Below are 22,549 nucleotides of genomic sequence, written 5' to 3' on the forward strand. Positions count from 1 at the left end.
CGCAGCCAGCCTCAGCTACTTAGTGAGGCCCTCTGCAATTTACTGAGATCCTGTTTCAAAATAAAAGAATAAAAAGGTTGGGAATGTGGCTCGGAGGTAGAATGCCCACGTTTAGTCCCCAGTACACAAAAAAATAAGTAGCCGGGCACGGTGGCACACCCAGCATTGCTTGTAATCCCCAGCATTTGGGAGGCTGAGACAAGAGGATCATGGTTCACAGACAGCCTTAGCTACTTAGGCACTCTGCAACCCAGTGAGACCATTTCAAAATAAATTTTTAAAAAATGGGGCTGGGGGTATAACTCAGAGGTAGAATGCCCTGGGTTCCATCTCCAGCACCTCAAAACATAAAGGACAACAGAGCCTCTCTGTTCAGGAGGCCCGAGGCTGGGAACAGCTGCTGGAGGCAGCCTCCCACCCTCCCTCTGTGCAGGGAGACCCCTCCTGGCCCTGAGAAGGTGCAGCAGGAGCCCCATGCTGAGCTGTGGGCACTCAGGATCCGGAGGTCGAGGACGCCTGTGAGGTGGCCTCGGACACGAGTTCTGGCTCTGGGACCTGAGGTCCTGGGGCAGCCGGCCTGCCGCGCAAGAACATTCGAGCAGTGCTTTCCAGAGCGAGCGACCTGAGGCACGATTGGGGTTGGAGCTGCCCAGTCAGGGCCCAGCAGGGGTTGGCTGGTGTCATCTCCCCCCCTGGCCACCCGCAAGACATTGGATGGGTGGCATCCTAAGGGTGCAACAGGGAGTAAGCAGTGCCTGGCGGGTTTGAATGTGGCTTTGAGGTCCTCCAGACAGCTAGGTGCAGCTGGAACCCCACCACTAAGACGCCCAGGGCCGGGAGAGGGGGGCAGGCAGGCGTCCCAAGGGCGGGACACCCAGTCCAGGGCCACTTTGGTGGGCTGTGGGGTTGCTGGCCGAGCTGCTGAGAACCTTGTGGGAAGAAAGTGGCAAAGCCATCCACTTTGAGAACCAGGGAGCTTTGAGCAATGCTGCAGGGCAGGCCCGCTTCAGACTCCTACCCCACAGCCCTGTGCACCGCCTCTTCCTCTTCACGAAGCCCTTTAGAACTCACGTAGGCCAGCCAGGCGTGGTGGTGCACGCTTGTAACCCCAGCATTTGGAAGGCTGAGGATCGCGGTTCGAAGACAGCCTCAGCTACTACTTAGACCTTTCCAACTCAAATGAGACCCTGTTTCAAAATAGAGAATAAGCCGGGTGTGGTGGCACACGCTTGTAATCCCCGTGCTCGCAAGGCTGAGAGGAACGCACAAGTTCTCAGCCAGCCTCAGCTACTTAGGCTCTCAGCACCTTAGACACTTTCCAAATAAAATATAAAATAGGTCTGGGAGTGTAGCCTGGGTGTAGACCCTGGGTTCCATCCCCAGTACCCCAAAATAAAGAATAAAAAAAATAGGGCTGGGGGTATAGCTCAGAGGTAGAATGTTCCTGGGTTCCACCCCCAGGACCTAAAAAAAAAAAAAAAAAAAAAAGCAACTCAGAAGGCTGTCAGGATCGCAGGCTCAAAACCAGCCTCAGCAACTTAGCCAAACTTTTTTCTTTTTTTCTTTTTTGTGGTACTAGGGATTGAACCCAGGGGCATTCTAGCTCCAAGCTGCACCTCTGTCACTATTTCTTATTCTTTATTTTGAAACGAGGTCTCACTAAATTATGGAGGATCTCACAAGTTGCTGAGACTGGCTGCAAACCTGCAATCCTCTCCCAGCCTCCCAAGTACTGGGGTTACAAATGTGTGCCACCATTGCCCAGCTCAGACTCTGTTTCAAAATTTTAAAATATGTGGCTGGGGAAGTTTCTCAGAGATAGAATGCCCCTGGTTCAGCCTCCAGTACCAAATAACAAAGCAAAACTACAGCCTCATTTTAAAAATTGCCTTTCTAAGAAGTCACATGCAAGCCGGGTGTGGTGGTGCAGGCTTGTAATCCCAGCATTCGGAAGGCTGAGACTGGAGGATCATGGTTCGCAGACAGCCTCAGCTACTTAGGCCCTCTGCAACTCAGTGAGACCTGGTTTCAAAATAAAGAATAAAAAATAGGGCAGGGGGAGTAGCTTGGAGGTCGAATGCCCCTGGGTTCCATCCCCAGACCCAAAACAAAAAAAAGTCATATGCACAAACCTTACATAAAGATTAGCACTCTGGAACCGGGCGTGGTGGCGCATGCTTGTAATCCCAGCATTTGGGAGGCTGAGATAGGATTGCAGTTTGAGGACAGCCTCAGCTACTTAGTGAGACCCTTTACAATTCAGTGAGAACCTGTTTCAAAGTAAAGAAAAAAGTAGAAGCCGGATGTGGTGGCACATGCTTGTAATCCCAACATTCGGGAGGCTGAGACTGGAGGATTGCGGTTCGCTGACAGCCTCAGCTACTTAGTGAGGCCCTCTGCAACTCAGTGAGACCCAGTTTCAAATTAAAAAATAAAAACTAGGGCAGGGAGTGTAGCTCAGAGGTCGAATGCTCCTGGGTTCCATCCCCAGTACTACAAAAAATAAATAAAAAGTTTAGCACTCTGGCAGAGGAAAGACTAAACAATACCTATGTTGATATCAGCAACTATTTTTTCAGTCGGCTGACAAGCTGCGAATCAAACTCAGGATGCTGACATACTTTATTAAGTACAAATCCACATCTCACACTTTATATATTACTAAAGTCCCAAGTAAAAATAATTTTCTTTAGAAATTTATGACTTCATAGCAAACAACCGAAAGGCTGAAGAATGACATCTAAAGCTGCTCTTTCAGAAACGTCACTAGCGCGTAGTGACGGCACGTATCTCCAACACTAGCAAGGGAAGCAGCAGAGATTGGTCGAGTGTCAACCTGGAAATGAAGGCTCCCTGCGGGCACGGAGGAGCGGCGGCTCAGCCCTGCGCCAGCAGCGCTGCCTGGCAGCTCTGCCGGAGCCTGGTGATGGTCGTCATGGGCAAGCTCCCTGGCTCTGAGAATATTTTCTGTAAGAGAAACAATTAGTTTAAAGAAATTAGTTTAAACAAATCAGACCAGAAATGCTCTTTATTATTTTTTTTTATTATATTTTTTGTATAAGGTACAAGGGATTGAACTCAGGGGCATTCTATCTCTGAACTTTACTCCCAGCCCTTTTTGTTTTTATTTTTTTCTTTTATTTTTCTTTATTTTTTGCAGGCCTGGGGAATGGAACCCAGGGGCATTCGACCTCCGAGCTATACCCTCTGCCCTATTTTTTATTCTTTATTTTGAAACAAGGTCTAAGTTGCTGAAGGCCTCACTGAGTAGCTGAGGCTGTCCGTGAACCGTGATCCTCCAGTCTCAGCCTCCCGAATGCTGGGATTACAAGGGTCCAACCACCACTCCCAGCTGCCTTTTTTATTTTTTAATTTTGATACAGAGTCTCACTGGGCATGGTAAACTTGTAAACCCAGCATTTGAAAAGCTGAGACAGGAGGATCACAAGTTTAAAGCTAGTCTTGGCAACTTAGCGGGACTCTCAGCAACCTAATGAGACCATTTTTTCCAAATAAATAAAATTGGGCTGGGGTTGTAGATCAGAAGTAAATGCCTCTCGGTTCAATCCTAGAAAGAAAGAGGGAGGGAGAAAGGGAAGGAAGAAGGGAGGGGGAGAATAGAAAAAAGGAAAAGAAAGGAAAAAAAGAAATGGCCTCATTAAGTTGCTGAGGCTGTCCTTGAACCTGCGAGCGTCTTAGCCTTCTAAGGCCTGGGCACTGCAAGCATGCACTACCACACAAACTCCAGGAAAGCATTTTTACTTTAGCCGTCTGTCCCATAAAGGTGAGCTCGGCGCTGGACGGGCCGCAGATTTGGGGCAGAGGCCCAGTTAGGGCCTGTGGGTGGTCTTGCTGCCACTGCTCACTTCTGCCCTGCGCGGAGCCTGGGTCTCTGCCACCTGCCTTTAGGAAGAGACATTTCAAAAATGTTAGCTGGACATGGTGTTGCATGACGGTAACCCTGTACTTTGGAGGCTGAGACAGGAGGATTGAGGTTCAAGGACAGCCTCAGCAACGCAGGCTCTCAGCGACCTAGCGAGACCATTTCAAAACAACAAACAAAAAGGGCCAGGGGTGTAGAATGAGCTGAGCATAGTGATGAACGCCTATAATCTCAGTGCTCAGGAGGTGGAGACAGGATTGCAGGTTCGAGGGCAGTCTGGGCAACTTTGCAAGCCCCTGTCTCACACACTGAAGAAGGCTGGGGTCTGTGCTCACTGGCGTAGTGCCCCTGGGTGGGTTCAACCATCAGCCACACACACGGGTCAGAACGGCGGCAGGATAAGCCGGGCCTGGCAGCCTCCACTTGACATCCCGGCATCTGGGAGGCCGAGACAGGAGGATCACGGTTCAAGGACAGCCTCAGCTACTACTTAGTAAGGCTCTTTGCAATTCAGTGAGACCCTGTTTCCACATAAAGAATAAAACAGACTGAAGGAATAGCTAGGAGGCAGAATTCCGCTGAGTTCCATCCCCAGTACTGAAAAAAAAAAAAAAAAAACCCACCCTCGAGGCCTCTGGAGCCCAGGCCAGGCCCCCAGACCATCCTTTCTGCCAGCCTGGAGCATCTACTGTCCTGGGCTTACTCCATTATCTGCAGCCCACTCTGGACACCCCGCGAATGACACCTTTAACTCTGGGGCTGTGGAGGACTGTGTCTGTCCTCTCAGGCCTCTGGGGCTGGTTTCTATTTTTTTTTTTTTTTTTTTTTTGTGGTACTTGGGGCTGAACCCAGGGCAGCTCACCACTGAGCAACCCTGACCCTATTTTTTCCTTTGAGATGGGCTAAGTTGCCAGACTGGACTACACCTCTGCTCATGACAGCGGATCAGAGGGCGATGCCGTGAGGAATCTCGGCGCCCCATGGGCCTGGCTGCCTGAGACGCCAAGGCCCTGGACTGCCCTGCCCCCTTGGAACCTGCTCCCCAGGAGGCAGCTGTTCCCAGTGACTGGAGCCAGTCAACGCGCCAAGCCCTGGCACGCTGCACAGCTCACCCCTCGGGGTCTGCACGCGACGCTTCTCACCATCACGGGCTTCTCTGACCCTGGGCCCGGCTGCGCTCAGGACGGGGTGTGTGTGGGGGGGTGCTGAACAGCCCCACACCATCAACAGGGAGCCTGAAGGAGGCGAGAGCCACTGCCCAGGCCCAAGCCCAAGGCCTGAGGGCCCTCCCTCCCTTCTGGCCTGCTCCTGCTCTTCCCACAGAGACCCACAGTCGGTGGCACTGCACTCCCCCACCTGGGCGCTGCTCCCAGGGCAGTGAGCCTTCACATCCTGTGGTCTGTAATTATGACAGCCCACACCTGTAATCCCAGGACTTGGGAGGCTGAGACAGGAGGATCCGGGTTCACAGCCAGCCTCAGTTACTTAGTGAGGCCCTCAGCAACTCAGTGAGACCCTGTTGCAAAATTAATAATAGAAAATAGGGCTGGGGTATAGCTTGGATATAGAATGTTCCTGGGTTCAATCGTCAGTACTGCCCCCCCCCGACAAAGAAATCAGGCTGGGGTGTAGCTCAGAGGTAGAATGCCCCTGGATTCAATCCCCAGTACTGCACGCGCACACACTCATTCTCATTCTCATTTCCTCTCTCCCTCTCTCCCTCTCCCTCCCCCCCCCACCTCTCTCTGTCACAGTGTGGACCAGGCTGCTGCACTCTGCGTCCTATGGGGTCCTGACAGGGACCCAGTGGGCATCCAGGTGCAGAGTGTGTGGCTACGGGCAGAACCTGCAGAGCTGCGGGCAGAACCCATGTGGGCGCCCAGGTGCAGAGCGCATGGCTGCGGGCAGAACCCATGTGGGCACCTGCAGAGCTGCGGGCAGAACCCATGGGCGCGCCTGCAGACCTCACCTGCATGAATGTGTGGCACTCCGTCACAAAGCTCCCTCTGGTGATCTGCTTAAACTTATCACAGATGTCCGGAACACTGGTGGCTTCCAAAATGAGCGGCTGGTGCTGCTTAATTAAGGTCAGGGCCACCCGGAAGATGATTTTAGAGCCTTCATTGAACAAACAGTCCCAGATCCGAAGCACAGTCTGCAGAGACACAAATCCCGTGTCACTTCCACGGTGGCTCCACCACTCCGGGGCCCATCGAGGCGCTCACCTCCACCGGTAGGATGTCCACGAACAGGCAGAGGAACCAGCGGGACACCACCAGCGTCCACAGCACGCCGTGCCCGTCCATCATGGCCGCCACCGCCGGCAGCTTCATCCGCACCAGCTCCGCCAGGACCTCCTGGTCCGTCTTCAGGCCCAGCATTGCTGGGCTATAGTAATCTGCCAACACGAAACCAAGAAATGGCGTCAAGCTCTGCCAGCCATCAGCAGCCCTGGCAGCGGCCCCGTGAGCTGAACAGCAAGCGCAGGCTCGTGAGCTGGACAGCGAGCGCCGGGCTCTCTTGGAGGCTCCCCAGACCAGGACGGGCAGAGTAAGGAGAGGGAACACTGGGCAGGCACAAAGCCAGGCCCCCGGGGCACCGCAGCCCAGTGGCCACCTACTCAGCCCAGCGTGTGTTAACACCTGCAGGTGGAAAGCTGAACGGGAAGAACACCCGCAAGCCAAGCCACAGCACCCTGTTCACAAGGGCCAGGGGTCCTTTGGCAGGTAAGTGGGGAGACCTGAGTCCAAGACAGAATATCCACCCTTCAAGGGGAAAGGAGATCATTTCCCTTAAAGGGAAAGGAGATCCGCGAATCCTCTTCCAGGCTGGCGGGCGGTCCCGGGGCGGCCAGAAGCGCTCAGTCCTGGCCGTGTGCTGGCCGGTGCCCAAGGGAGTGAATTCCGTGTCATGAGCATTTACCCTGATAAAAGCAAAACCCAGCCAGGTGTGGTGACCTATGCCTGTCATCCAGGCCCAAACAACAAAATCAGACACTCGTGCTCAGATAGACTAAGCTTCCAATAACTTGTCAGGAATTGAGCCCAGGGGCATTCTACCTGTGAGCTCCACTCTGAGCTACCCCCCCCACCCTACTTTACTTTTCCTTTGGCAACAGGGTCTTGCCAAGTTGATACAAGCCTGCGTGGCTGCGGCTGTCTTCACACCTGTGATCCTCCCGTCTCAGCCTTCCAAGCACTGGGATTACAGGTGTGTTGAGTGCCACCGCGCCTGGCTGTTTTTATTTTGAGACAGGGTCTTGCAAGGTTGATAAGAATCAGTTGCTGAGCTGGGCTTGAACCTGCAATCCATCCTCCTGTCTCAGCCTCACAAAAACTAGGATTACAGGTGTGCACCACTGCACTTTTTTTTTTTAATATACTGGGGTTTGAACCCAGGGGCATTTTATCTCCAAGCAACTCCCCAGCCCCTATTTTGTAGTACTAGAGATGTGAAACCCAGGAGCATTCTACCTCCGAGCTACACCCCCAGCCCTATGTTTTATTCTTTATATTTGAAACAAGGTCTCACTAAGTTGTGAGGGCCTAAGTAGCTGAGGCTGTCCGCTCACCTGTGATCCTCCTGTCTCAGCCTCCCACCTGGGATTACAAGCATGCACCACCATACCCGGCTACCCCCAGCCCTTTTTATTTTATTTTATTTTAATTTAATTTTTGGTGGTACTGGCGTTCCTGGGAACCCTTCTACCTCCGGGCTACACTCCCAGACAACTATATTTTATATTTTATTTGGAAACAGGGTCTCTTAAGTCAGCAAGGCTGGCTTCGAACCTGCGTGATCCTCCTGTCTCAGCCTCCCAAGCGTGGGGATTACAAGCGTGTGCCACCATGCCTGGCAGCCCTTTTTATTTTTATTTTGGATTTTTGTGGCATTAGAGACTGAACCCAAGGCCTTGTACTTTATTTTTGCAGTACTGGGGATTGAACGCAGGGACATTCTACCTCCAAGCTATACCCCAGCCCAATTTTTTTTTTATTCTTTATTTGAAACAGGGTTTCACTCAGTTGAAGAGGGCCTAAGTAGCTGGTGCTGTTCACGAACCTGCAATCCTGTCAGGCTCCTAATTACAAGCCTGCACATCCATATCTGTGTTTTTTTTTTTAAACAACTTCTAAGTTACTCAGAGCCTCACAAAGCTGCCCAAGGTGGCTTTGAACTTGTAGTCCTCCTGTCTCAGCTTCCTGAGTACTGAGATCACAGGCATGTTCTACCTCTTTACTTTTCTTCCAGCTCCTTTTTTTTTTTTTTTGGCGGTCTGAGGATGGAACCCAGGGGCATTCGACCTCCAAGCTACAGCCCCTGCCCTATTTTTTATTCTTTATTTTGAAACCGGGTCTCACTGAGTTGCAGAGAGCCTCACTAAGTAGCTGAGGCTGTCCGCGAACCGTGATCCTCCAGGTCTCAGCTTCCCAAATGCTGGGATTACAAGCGTGTACCACCACGCCCGGCTTTTTCCAGCTATTTACTTTTATTTTTTTTGTACTGGCGATGAACCCAGGGGCATTCTACCTCCCTATTTTTTATTTTTTATTTTGAAACAGGGTCTTACTGAGTTGCAAAGGGCCTCACTAAGTAGTAGTTGAGTCTGCCCTGGAACCGTGACCTTCCTGTCCCAGCCTCCCAAATGCTGGGAATACAAGCATGTGCCACGCCCAGCCTTTTTTTTTTTTTTTTTTGATACTAGGATGGAACCCAGGGCATTCTACTTCTGAGCTATATACTCAGCCCTATTTTTTATCCTTTGTTTTTATTTTCATTTTGTGTGTGTGTGTGTGTGTGTGTGTGTGTGTGTGTGTGTGTGTGGTACTGGGGGTGGAACCCAGGGGCTTTCTACCTCCAGGCTATACTCCCAGACCTATTTTATACTTTATTTGGAAACAGGGTCTAAGTTGCTGAGGCTGGCTTCTAACCTGTGTGATCCTCCTGTCTCAGCCTCCCAAGTGCTGGAATACAAGTGTGCACCATCATGCCCGGTTTATCTTTTATTTTGAAACAGGGTCTCTCCTGGCAAGGTGGCACACCCTTGTAATCCCAGCATTTGGGAGGCTGAGACCAGAGGATCACAGTTCGTGGAACGCCTCAGCCACTTAGTAAGGCCCACTGCAACTTAGTGAGACCCTGTTTCAAAAACAAAAATAGGCCAGAGGGTGTAGCTCAGAGGTAGAATGCCCCTGGGTTCCATCCCCAGACCCACAAAAAAAGGAAGGAGGAAAGAAAGAAAGAAAGAAAGAAAGAAAGAAAGAAAGAAAGAAAGAAAGAAGGAAAGAAAGAAAGAAAGAGGAAAGAGAATCTCGACTGTTTTGGAGGGCCTAAGTAGCTGAGGCTGGCTGCAAACCTGCTATCCTCCTGTCTCAGCCTCCCGGGTGCTGGGATTAGAAGCATGTGTCACCATGCCTCGCTTCCTACTTACTTTTTTTTTGGTGGTACTGGGGATGGGACCCAGAGGCATTCTACCTCCCAGCTACACCTCCTACCTTATTTTTAATTCTTTCTTTTTTTCTTTTTTCTTTTTTTTTTTTTTTGTGGGTTTGGGGATGGAACCCAGGGGCATTCGACCTCCGAGCTACACCCCCAGCCCTATTTTGTATTCTTTATTTTGAAACCGTGTCTCACTGAGTTGCAGAGGGCCTCACTAAGTAGCTGAGGCTGTCTGCAAACCATGATCCTCCAGTCTCAACCTCCCGAATGCTGGGATTACAAGCGTGTGCCACCACGCCCGGCTTTATTCCTTATTTTGAAACAGGGTTTCACTGAGTTGCAGAGAGCCTAAGTAGCTGAGACTGTCCACGAAATGCAATCCTCCTGTCTCAGCCTCCCAAATGCTAGGATTACAAGCATGTGCCACCACGACTGGATTCCTACTTACTTTGTTAATGTTAACGTGATGTATAATAGTAAATTTTAATTTATACTCTAAAAGAATGCGGTAAGTCATCCTCTTACTCTGTCTCAAAACAGAAAATGTGTGGCAGTTCCATCGCATTCCCAGCAGGGCCTTGTGCTCTGGTGCAGTGTCTTGGAGCTGGAATGAGCTGCCCTGGCTAACTTAGCATCCTGTTTGAAACAGTCATTAGGAATGAGGACATCATCGTGTTCTGCTTTTCAGAGTAATCACACAATGAGAAAAGCTCACTGCTAAAGGACCTGAAGGTTCCACAGAAGCCACTTCAGTTGTCAACACCAGGAGTCACATTCCTGGGTCTTTTCAAGAGGTTTCCTTAAGGGAGCACTTGGGGGGGGGGGGCTGCTCTCAGAGCCCCTGGAGAGCTGAGCCAGCAGGGGATCACAGCTCCCTGTGACCTTGGCCCAGCAGAGGCTTAGCTAGCGCAGCTTCCAAAAATAGAGGTGCTGCGGCATACCCTGAACTCCAGCCGCTCCGTCAGTCCCTCAGTCCTCCGCACCCCTGCACCCTCTCAGTGTGGAAGCCCCGCAGGCCGCGCTGCCCCCAACACACCCGGGCCTGACTTCTGCAAGCTCAGCTGGGTCAGGGCCAAGCTCATGGAGTGTGGTCTGGCCTTGCTCCTGGGACATCTGCGCCTGTGCGAGGACCTGCTACCCTCTTACCCCAGGCAGGCACCTCGCCACCTAGTGGAGGCAGAGCACTCAGCCGAGGACCCCAGAGCCCTCAAGGGCTAGGGTCCAGCTGGGAGCCACGAGGACAGACAGCAGCAGCCTGGGCGAGGACCAAGCCACTCTATCAATGTCACCACCCACAACATCCCAGAAGCACCTGCCTGCTGAGGGAGGGAGGGACAGAGTGAGGCAGTGGCCGCCTTGAGTTAGAAGCCACCACAGCTGAGCGCAGCCCTACAAGTAACCCTAAAGGAAAGATCAGGAAGACCTGGTGTCCCCTGGGGTGCAAGGCCCAGGGTGTAACGCTGGGACCGCAGAAGGGGAGCCATCCCGGAGCTGCCCACGCGGGTGCCCCCGGTGGCAATGCCAGGATACATGGAGGGGACACTGCTCTGGGTGGGGGCTAGCCCATGGTGCCCACGCACCTCACACTAGAAAGCCCCACCCCCGGCTGCCAAGAGAGGGTTCTGGAGGCGGCATGCAGTCCAACCTTGGCTGGCTGCTTCGGACACCACCCTGCAACCGGGAGCTGTGACTAAGGACCAGCCCAGGAGCCCCAGCTCTCTGCCCTGGGCTGACCTGCCACCCTGTCTCAGGTGGAGGGAGGGATGCTGACCCAAGGACCAACAAGCCTGCCTTTCCGCTGCGGTGACCTGGAGAGGACCCCACCCGCGACCACAGGGATCAGAGGTGGCTGCAGGTCAGTCGGGCCTGCGGCGGGCAAGAAGCACGGCGTGTGGCCTCCCCCAGACACAAAGACCACGGGTCGTCCATCAGTACTGCTCCCCAACAACACATCAGGCCAAGATGCCCACAGGGGCTGCGCCTGCCCCCGCCCCTGCCCATGCACACCACACCCAGCTCAGGACCCTGCTGGCAAGCAGAGATGAGTCTGGGGTCAGCGCCTGCCACCGCCTCCCAGGGAGGGAGGAGAACGGGCCCTGACCCTTCCCCGGAGGCAGGGAGCCAGAGCCATCGCCACCCACCCCAGCTGCCTCTTCACACAAACACCATCCACAAGGACACGGCACGGCTGAGCGCCCCTGAGGAGCGCCAGGCGGACCACCCCAGATGCACCCCCGGCGTGGGCGTCCTGAGCCCCAGGCCACCACGAACCGGCTGCCGCCCAGAAGGAGGATGGGCGGGCAGCCTAGGCACCTCGTCGTGGCAATGCGGCCCAGGCTGTGCCCTGTGGTCACCAACTCACCTGGCAATCCTCCTCCAGCACCGTGAGTGCAGCGGTGAGGAAGGGGGTGCCACGCCACGCCCGCGCTGGAGGCACAGCTGCTGTTTTACTGCTGGTTACTGTCACCTCCACCTCTGCCTGACAGATTAAGCTTGATCACAGGTGTGTGCGGAGAAAAGAACATGTCAGGGCCCAGAGCCCTGTCCCGGGCACCCAGGGGCCTCGGGAATGCCCTTGAGGGTGAGGGACACGCGTGACCTCTAATGGGCGTCTGTGGGGGCTCCTGTGGGAAGCTGCAGGGTCTACACCCACCTTCTGTGCCCCAGGAGAACTTTAACTAGCTCAGGTGGGTGTGGTGGTACATGCCTGCAATCCCAGTATTTGGGAGTCTGAGACAGGAGGATCACAGGTTCAAAGCCAGCCTCTGCAACTTAATAAGTTCCTGCTTGTTTCTAAATAAAAAATAAATCAAGGCTGGGGTATAACTAGGAGCAGAATGCCCCTGGGTTCAATCCCCAGTCACACACACACACACACACCTAGCTCACCAGATGGCAATAAAAACCAGTAGACTTTCAAAGAGATTAGGGAGTAGCCGGGCATGGTGGCACAGGCTTTAATCCTAGCATTTGGGAGGCTGAGACAGGCAGACTGACCGCCTCAGCTACTTAGTGAGGTCCTCTGCAACTCAGTAAGACCCTGTTTCAAAATAGAACTGGGGGCATAGCTCAAAGGTAGAATGCCCCTTGTTTCCATCCCCAGTACAGCAAATAAGTAAGTAAATAAATATAAAGAGATCAGAGAGGTCAGGCGAGGTGGCGCACACTTGTAATCCCAGTACTTGGGAGGCTGAGACCGGAGGATCTGGGTTCACAGCCAGCCTCAATTACTTAGTGAGGCGTTCCACAGCTTAATGAGACCATTTCAAAATAAAGAATAAAAAACAGGGCTAGGGTGTAGCTCAGAGGAAGAATGACCCTGGGTTCAATCCTAAGCACCACCAAAAAGATAAAAAAATAAAAAATAAGTAAAATAAATAGATTGAGGAGGCTGAGGCAGGAGGATAGCTTGAGCCCAGGAGGTTCAAGGCCAGCCTGGGCAATATTATGAGCCCTCTTAAAAAAGTCAAGCAACAAATCTGACGTGTGTGTGTGTGTGTGTGTGTGTGTGTGTGTGTGTATCTATGTATCCCTATGTGTGTGTATCTATGTATCCCTATGTGTGTGTGTATCTATGTATCTCTATGCATGTGTACCTATGTATCTCTGTGTGTATGTATCTATGTATCTCTATGTGTGTATCTATGTATCTCTGTGTGTATCTATGTATCCCTATGTGTGTGTATCTATGTATCTCTATGTGTGTGTATCCATGTATCTCTATGTGTGTGTATCGATATATCTCTGTGTATGTATCTATGTATCCCTATGTGTGTGTGTGTATCTATGTATCTGTGTGTGTATCTATGTATCTCTGTGTGTATCTATGTATCTCTGTGTGTATCTATGTATCCCTATGTGTGTATCTATGTATCTCTATGTGTGTGTGTGTATCTATGTATCTGTGTATGTGTATCTATGTATCTCTATGTGTGTATCTATGTATCTCTATGCATGTGTATCTATGTATCTCTTGTATCTATGTATCCCTATGTGTGTGTATCTATGTATCTCTATGTGTGTGTATCCATGTATCTCTATGTGTGTAACTATGTATCTGTGTGTGTATCTATGTATCTCTATGCATGTGTGCATATCTATGTATCTCTATGTGTGTGTGTATCTATGTATCTCTATACGTGTGTATCTATGTATCTCTATGTGTGTGTATCTATGTATCTCTGTGTGTGTATCTATGTATCTCTATGCATGTGTGTGTATCTATGTATCTCTGTGTATCTATGTATCTCTATGTGTATCTATGTATCTCTATGTGTATCTATGTATCTCTATGTGTATCTATGTATCTGTATGTGTATCTATGTATCTCGGTGTGTGTATCTATGTATCCCTATGTGTGTATCTATATATCTCTGTGTTTATCTATGTATCTCTATGTGTGTATATCTATGTATCTCTGTGTGTATCTATGTATCTCTATGTGTGTGTGTATCTATGTATCTCTATGTGTATCTATGTATCTCTGTATCTCTGTATCTCTATGTGTATCTATGTATCTGTGTGTATCTGTGTATCTCTGTGTATCTGTGTATCTCTGTGTATCTATGTATCTCTATGTGTATCTATGTATCCCTATGTGTATCTATGTATCTCTGTGTATGTATCTATCTATATATAATGTTTTCACTTTCCTCTTTAAACTTTTGTATGTTTTGCTAATCCCTGATCCTATTAGTTTAGTAATGATAGAAAGACTCATTTTCTGAGGACATAATAAACTGCAAAACCTAACTGAGAACACAGCACGCAAAGGCTCCTTGCACTGGGCAAGATCGGAGGGAAGGAGCCCGGAGCGCCTGGCGCCATGGCCTGCAACTGTTTCTTCCTTCTGATCAGGAAAAGAGCTGGGCCTCGATCCCATGTGGTCTGACCCTCCAACCGAGGCAGAGCCTCCGGGGATGCTGGTGCAAGCCAGCAGGAGAGGCATCCTCCCCAGAAACACCAGTGCAGGAGGGGCGGCCACCAGGACCCCCGGGAGGGCAGAGCCCTGCTCCACAGCCCAGCCAGCTCAAGGGCTCCGCACCTCCGCTCGCAGGGTGAGGGCTGCGGCCCTTCAGAAGGCGCCCTGGCGTCCCCTCTACACCAAGAGGCCGGCTTGACCTGAGGCACTTCTGTGACCCGCAGCTGATACACGGAGCCTGGCATTTCAGGGCAACGAGGCAAGCCAGCTGAGATGCAGCCTCTGCCCCTGCGGCAATCCCCAGGCCCTCCCAGGAGGGTCAGCACCGGCTCCTCTACAGACAGTCCCCCTGGAGAGCCACCAGAGGCTGGAGCTGCAGGTGCGGGGCTGATACACGGAGCCTGGCATTTCAGGGGAACGAGGCAAGCCAGCTGAGACGCAGCCTCTGCCCCTGCGGCAATCCCCAGGCCCTCCCAGGAGGGTCAGCACCGGCTCCTCTGCAGACAGTCCCCCTGGAGAGCCACCAGAGGCTGGAGCTGCAGGTGCGGGGCTGATACACGGAGCCTGGCATTTCAGGGGAACGAGGCAAGCCAGCTGAGACGCAGCCTCTGCCCCTGCGGCAATCCCCAGGCCCTCCCAGGAGGGTCAGCACCGGCTCCTCTGCAGACAGTCCCCCTGGAGAGCCACCAGAGGCTGGAGCTGCAGGTGCGGGGCTGCTGTCCCTGGCTCTGTGGGACTGGCTGGGGTGAGGCAAGCTGGTGAGTGTCCTACCCCTCAGGCAGAGGCAGGAACACCCCTCCCTGCAGTCTGTGCAGGAGGCAGGCCGCAGCTCTGGGCTAGTCAGGTGCTGCCGCCACCGCTGCTGCTGCACTCCCTGGCTCCGGGGCCCTCCAGGAATGTGCTCACTCCAGGTTTTCCAGAGACCCAGGTGGAGCTGGTCACCAATGGGGGGAAGGGTTGCAGGCTTGGGCCTGGAGGCTGGTGGCACTGGCGCCTCCCCCACCTCCCCCAGGCTCCCAGGGCGTCCAGGTCCTGCCCTGGGCATTCTCGCCCTGGTGCTGACTGAGCGCCTTCCTGAGGCTTACATCCAGACACTAACACCTGGTGACTCCGTGGGTCAGATGCCTTTTCCCAGCCAGCAAGGCGTTGCTTTCGATGTCTCTTACCAACACTTTCATGGAATTAAATGGTCGGTGTCTCTTCTGCTTTGAGTGGTGTTCCAGAGTGCCCTCCCACCCAGCAGGGCAGAGCCGCCCGAGTCCTCCTCGCTGAGTTCATGGCCCGCCTCTTCACAGCTGAGTCCTGACTCCATCGGGATTGGAAATGAGGGTCTAGTTCTGTTTCCTTCCATTCTGTGGCACAGAACTGTCAGACCTCACAGAAGACACCGATAGACAGGGAGACAGATCTACAGGCTGTTGACGCGGGCTCCTCAGTCCTGTCCTGTGCCTCTGTTTACCCATATGTCACTGAATTCTTTGTCATTTCTTTTTACAGTACTGGGGGTGGAACCCAGGGGCATTCTACCTCTGAACTACACTGCCAGCCCTATTTTTATTCTTTACTTTGAAACAGTGTCTCACTGAGTTGCAGAGGGCCTAAGTAGCTGAGGCTGTCCTTGAACCGCGATCCTCCTGTCTGCCAAATGCTGGGATGCCGAGCGTTCGCCCCAGGCTGGCTCCTTTTATTTTCTACATGGGGAAGTCACTCTCACTGGTCACATACTTCTGGGCTCCAGCAATTCTCCTGCCGCAGCCTCCCAAGTGGCTGGGACTACATGTTTATGCTGCTGCACCCAAGGTTGTATTCATTTGCTTATTGTGGTATTGGGGATTGAACCCAGGGTCCATGAGTTATGCCTCCAGCCCTTTTTATTTCTTATTTTTAAATAAGGTCTCACTAGGTTGCTGAGTCTTGATAAGTTACTGAGGCTGGACTCAAACCTGTGACCCTCTTGTTTCAGGCTCCCAAGTACTCGAACTAAGACTCTAAGCATGAGCCACCACTTCAATTTAAGAGTTATTTTTTAAAACATAGGAATTGAGGGCCGGGCGTGGTGGGCACACTTGTAATCCCAGTACTTGAGGCTGAAACCGGAGGATTGCAGTTCGTGGACAGCTTCAGCTACTTAGTGAGGGTCTCTGCAACTTGGTGAGATGCTGTTTCAAAATAAAGAATAAAAAATAGGGCTGGGGGTGTAGCTCAGAGGTAGAATGCCCCTGGGTTCAATCCCTAGTACCGCGCAACAAAATAAAACAAAACAAAACCCTCTGGGTAGGCGACATGGGCATGTACCCTGAATGGTCACCACTTCTATCAGATAATCAGTACTGAACTTTGCAAACGAGCCTGTATCTGTGCGCTGCTTGCAGTGCTCCAGTGCCCAGCACTTGCAGCTTGGAGGCTGTGACGCACGCTGCCTCTGGCCCCGCTGTCTGGAAGCTCTGTGGCTGCACGTGAACGGCCCCATCTCTCGCGGCCCCGTGTCTGACGTCTGACATGTCTCTGCTTTGACTAGACCTGCGGCCTGCAGTCTGGATCGACTACCTGTCAGTACGGGGACCGAGTTGCAGACCGAGGTGCGTCCATCCTGCGGCCGGCTGACGCGAGCAGCTCTGCTCTCCTGGGTAGCTCTACCTTCTCACCCTGAGGACTCTCCTGGTCATGATGGGCTTGCTAGGACAGGGACTTCTCCACGCTGTCCACCACTGCTCCCTGGATCCCAGAGCCAAGGCTCGATGCAAAGAGCTGAGCCTGGCCATGACGATTCAGCACAGCCCAGTCTTTGGCGCATCCAAAGCCCGCAGCTAAGCTCCGCATCTTTGGCGTCTCCCCGCTCCTCCCGCCTCTTGCTGTCACTGCTGCACAGCGTCCTGGCCCGTGTGTCCTGCCTGGTGAGCTGCCCTCATGGCTGTCCAGCGGGCGCCCAGCCTGCACCTCTGTAAACAGTCGGCTCTTCTCTGACTTCAAGGGGCTCTCGGCTGCCTCCTCCTTGCGGTGGCACACTGGGGCTGTGTCGAAGCATCCCTGTCCCTGCAGGTGGGGATTAACCACAGCACCAAGCAGGGTGCTGCCCACAGCCACCCCCAGGCTCCTCTGCCCAGCGCTCTGAGGTCTGGGTCGTGCATCCACGGCTGGCACCCAGACTCCGCACATACAGCCAGTGTCGGGACGATGCCCAGCTCTCTGGGCCTGCAGTCTCATCTGCCCACTGGGCTCAACTGTCTGCAGCACAGTGCTCTGAGAGCTAATGAGAACACACGTGCAGCTCAGCGGGAGCCTCCAACGCCCAGGCTCCCGAGGCGGCAGCTGCGGCCTCACACTCTAGGTTTCCAACGCCCTCCCCAGTGCGGCCCGACGCCCGGCCCAGTGCCCCCACGGGGACACTTGTGGCTCCTCTCCAGCCAGTGTGACCTCACGCTGCAGTGCTCTCTGCCCCAAGCTTCACTGGACTTGCGGCTATTCTTATTAGTAAATCAAAACATAGACTTGAGAAGAATCATTTTCACCTTAAAAAGCAGTAATAAGTCACCACTATTAGGAACTCAGTAACAAATACATATGTGAAATCACGTTAGCTGCTCACAGACGTGCGATCCGTGCAGACGCCACAAGGCCTGTCTCATGGGAAGGAACCAACCCAGGGGGCAGTCGAGCCAGACACTTGGCCAAAGCTGGGCCTGGCTCTGGCAGAGACCAGACACGCAGGCCGGTCAGCCACTGGCCAGACAATGACCTCGGCACCCAGGCCGGGCAGCCACTGGCCAGACACTATGGAGCAAGACGTGACCTCGGCGCCCAGACCGGGCAGCCGTGTCCCCCACACCAACTGCCCACAGTGGTTTCAGCAGCACCGGAACCAAGGCAGGGGCATGGCAGCAGGACTCACTCACGTACCGGGCAGTATTCTCCCAACGAGGGCATCTAAGAGCCAAAAGGATTCCTCTTCATTCTTTGTTATAAGAATCAGATATCCTGCTATGAAATTCATTCCCTGAAATCAGAAAAATGAGAAACCAAATGCATACTCAGGTTTTCTGTTTGTTTCTGGTACTAGAGATTGAACCCAGGGGCACTCTACCACTGAGCTACACCCCCTATTTACTTATTTTGAGACAGGACCCGGCTAAGTAGCCCAGGCTGGCCCCAAACTTAAACTCCTCCTGCCTGGACCTCTGAGATGCTGAGATTACAGGCCTATACCACCGCGCCCAGCCATACTGAGTTTTCAAACACCTGACAGTTGTTTAGCTGCTAATTACTAGGTTTCCAGTTCTCTTATCCCTCCCTAAAACTTAGATGATTCTGAAGAAACCTTTTGGTAGAGTTTGAGATACTAAGGTCTGCTATGGTGTGTCGCGCTCCGTCAACCCTCATAGAAAAGAAGAAAAAGTCAATGGCCAAGCCTCCCGAATGTCACTTGAAACAGTAAATTAGCGACTGTCTCTTCTAATGGCCACCTCATAACAGGTAATGTGACCACCTCTAAAAACTTAGCGTAACAGACGACAGCATGGAGCTCCTCTACTTCAGAGGGGAAGCCACACCTGGGCCATGTTGGTAACAGTGAGCATCGTGGTCTGAACTGGCGTGCTGAGAGAACCATGGGGCAGAGCCCTGCTTGGGAATCCACGGTGCACACTCTGCAAAGGGCAGAGGACGTGGGAAGCCCGTGACCCCCTGGCTCAGACGAGATCGGGCGCGTTCAGGGTGGTATGGCCATAGACCCCCCTGGCTCAGAGAAGCACCGCCGGCCTGCGGAGGACTCAGCCTCTGAGCTGAGCCGGGAGTCAGCCCCACTTCTGGGCAATGGCTTCAACATCTCCATCTTCCTCATCTGTATTTTCTAAACTATGTTCTTCTCCAGTAATCAGGGGGAAAGACAGCTTTTGTCAACTGTAAGATGGGGACACACACTGTTGGTGGCACGGAAACGTCACTGCACACAGATGTGGTCACGTTTACTGAGAGAAACCCCGCTGTAAGTGCATGTGCACAGACCCACATGCACCCATGCACACACACACACACACACACACATGGCCTCTCACGCCCTCTAGCCTGCTCCTCTTCCTACACAGCAGACCCCAAGACTGTGGCCCAAGGCAGAAGTAGCTGTGCACAGATGGTGGTGTGTGACCGAGGAGGCAGAGGCTGGAGAGGGTCCTACGGAGCCGAAGTGGGCAATGGTGGCCCGACCTGGGTGAGGGGTGGCACAGGGAAATGCACGGGCAGCCACTGCAGGGTGAAAGGCAAGACCAAGGCCGCACGTGCACCGGTCCCACATTTCATGGGTGGGACCGTGACCTCTATCCCAGAATCCCCATGTTGAGTCCCACCCCGCCTCGGAGCCACCAGGTAAGCAAGGCACTGCTGAGTAAGGGCCTCGTGCAGAAGCACCAGCGGCCTCGTGGAGGGGCCTTGGAGCCAGACACCAGCACGAGGCGTACCACACGAGGGCGAGGCGGGGATCCGATCCGGTGCTGCGGCCACCGTCCAGACCCTACACATGGCCCCAGGAGCACCAGCCCTGCCACACCTGGCTCTTGGCCGCCGCCTCCGAGATGCCTCAGCCACTTGGCCTGTGGCACCTGCACACAGCCCCGGCAAACTCACATGGCGTGTGCAGATGCCTGTGCAGTGCACGCATGCACTCCCGAGCCAGCAGCAGTGCTCGCATCTGCCCATACCGAAAACGGCTGAGAGGCGAGGCTCTTTTTAAAACCAAAGGAACAGAAAACCGAATGACCCTAAAGACAGAAAACTGAATGACCCTAAAGACAGAAAACTGAATGACCCTAAAGACAGAAAACCGGATGGCCCTAAAGACAGAAAACCGGATGGCCCTAAAGACAGAAAACCGGATGGCCCTAAAGACATTACGCCTCAATTCCTAAATGCCAAGTTCTTTTTTTCTTTTTTGGTACTGGGGATTAAACTGAGAGATAATTTACCCTCGAACTACACCCCCAGCGCTTTGTATTTTGTTTTGAAACCCTGCTCAGAGAGGGATGCTAGGTTGCTGAGACTGTCCTTGAGCCTGCGATCCTCCCACCTCAGCCTCGAGCCTGGGATCACAGGCGTGCACCACCATGCAGGCTGAGGCCGAGCTCTCGCTCCTGGACAGCGGCATAGTGGAAACCAAGCCTAGGGTGGCGGCAGTTCTGCCTGAGAAGGGCCCGTGCCAGCGTCACCTCCTGAGCAAGGTTAGAGTGTGGCATGGGGTGCTGGGGCAGAGGGCAGCGCCACCCACTCTGATTCCCTCTGCTCGGCTGCTTGCCTGCACCTCGGCCCTTCACCTGTGGAGCCCATTCGCCTGCCAAAGCTTGACGCAGGGTCTGCGCAGGCGAACGGACCTTCAGACACCCTCCCTGCCGCGCACTCCCGCCTCTGGGTCCTGCCTCAGGCTCCTGAGCCACAGCCATGCCTGGAGGATCAAAGGGCTGTCAGAGGACCGTCACTCACAGGAGCCATGAGCCAGGCTGGCTGTGAGGAGCAGGGGAAGGCACAGAATGTGCAGCCTCCGGCTCAGCAAAAGCTGCTTTTCTGTCCCTGCGGCAGCCCTGGGCTTGATGCTCACATCAGCCACACAGCACTGTTTCAGGACCTAGCCTGGTGGGTGCTGGGCGGTGACCCCTTCCCTAGGAAGCCGCTGCAGCCCAGAACCAGGCTCCCCAGCGCTGTGCTGGGGAGACCAGTGCCCCTGCCAGAGATGGGGCCAGCACCGTGCACGGAGCCCGCACCACGCTTGGGGAGCCTGGGCAGACGCCTCAATGCCTGGGGCAGCACATCTTGGTTTCCAGGCTTTGGGCAAGCGTCCTCAGGTCTGCTCCCTGAGGGAGGCTGGGGCGCCATCCTCCCACCCACACTGCCAATTCACCTAGCAAATCCAAACAGTACTGAAAACGTGGCTAGATCTTCCACCAGACCAGGCTTCCAGAAGCGTCCTTGAAGGCACACACGCCCAGGGCGCAGGCCCACAGAAAGCCCTTCCAGAGCCAGTCAGCCCCCAGTACCCATGTCAATAGCCTGCCCTCCCCAGCCGGCCCTTAGCCCCGCCCGCCGGCCTCTGCTGGCCAAGACCTTCAGGCTGCATACTTCCATCTGGTGACCTGGCCTGGTACTGCTCACACCCGGGGAAGGCGGGCCAGTGGGGTGCCAACTGCGCCCTTCCCGGCAGCCTCATGCCAAGTCTCCAGTCCCGGGGCTCACCTGGCAGTACCCCACACCTTGATTGTGGAGCCCGTAGGCCAGCAGCACGTTGTACAGGGTCTTCTGTAGGCAGGGCTCTGCTGTCTTCCGGAACCGCACATTGTCTGGGAAGGTCCGGTTCAGATCTGAAGGGAAATTCAGCAGAGAGGTTACCAGTGGGACCTCTGAGCACCTGCCCGAGGTGCGGGGGGTTCTACCTGGGATTTCAGAGACCGTCTGCCCTGGTCACTGCTCCTGGTGCCCCAAGAGAGGCTGGCTGCCCTCCCATGCTGGAGGGACATCTGAGGCTCAGTGCAGTCCAGGGGGCGGGCACGCTGGGTCAGCAAGGAAGAGGGTGTTCCTGGGGACAGAGCGGGCCCCGCTGTCCTTTCTCAGAATCAGGGATGGTGAAGCACCTTCCAAGACCTGTTTCCACACCTGACCCACCAGCACACCTGGGCCTCAGCCTCCCAAGAAGGGGGAGTCCCAAGCCAACAGCCGGGAGCCCACAAAACCCTGGGAAGTTTCCCAATTCTGAAGATCAGAAACATAAGAAGGGAGAGAGCGGAGACTCCCTCAAAGATAAACGGATGAGCCAGGCGTGGTGCTGCACGCTTGACATCCCAGCATTTGGGAGGCTGAGACCGGAGGATCGCGGTTCACCATCAGCCTCAGCTACTTAGTGAGGCCCTCCACAACTCAGTGAGACCCTGTTTCAAAATAAAGAATAAAAACTAGGGCTGGGGATGTAGCTCATAGGTTGAATGGCCCTGGGCTCCATCCCCCAGTACCACACAAAAAAGATAAACAGACAAACTGCACTCCAGGAAGTAAATACATTCCCCTGCGGCCCTTGTACGGGGAGGCAGGAGGCCTCCCTTCCCGGCCTCTTCCTGCTTGTAGGACCCCACGGCATGGCCACAACACCCCACCCAGGCCCAAGACTGGTCCTCTTTTTTATTTAATTGTAAACGTTCCAATACGATGACAGTATCTCACTGTTTTGCTTTGGACTAGAGACCCCCTGTGTGCGCTCCTACCGCCCATGACCAGGAGAACTTCTCACTTTGATGCCTTCCTGGGGCAGGTGTGGATGCCTTGCCACTGTGTTTACA

The 22,549-nt window shown here is 53.7% G+C and overlaps 1 protein-coding gene across 1 annotated transcript in view; it reads right to left on the minus strand.

The window, feature by feature from the left end:
* Positions 1-2,877: 2,877 nt before the first annotated feature.
* The window catches only part of GRTP1 (growth hormone regulated TBC protein 1), a gene marked incomplete at both ends in the record, with an annotated part of 30,805 nt that continues 11,133 nt past the window's right edge, over positions 2,878-22,549 (minus strand). Inside the window, 5 exons of the mRNA XM_080688997.1 lie at positions 2,878-2,967; positions 5,853-6,038; positions 6,109-6,281; positions 18,141-18,237; positions 21,456-21,580. Of these exons, the coding sequence (XP_080545123.1) occupies positions 2,878-2,967; positions 5,853-6,038; positions 6,109-6,281; positions 18,141-18,237; positions 21,456-21,580 (671 nt within the window). The remainder of the gene's footprint in view (positions 2,968-5,852; positions 6,039-6,108; positions 6,282-18,140; positions 18,238-21,455; positions 21,581-22,549) is intronic.

The sequence above is a fragment of the Muscardinus avellanarius genome, assembly GCF_963383645.1.
Source record: "Muscardinus avellanarius genome assembly, chromosome: 2".
Lineage (NCBI taxonomy): Eukaryota > Metazoa > Chordata > Mammalia > Rodentia > Gliridae > Muscardinus > Muscardinus avellanarius.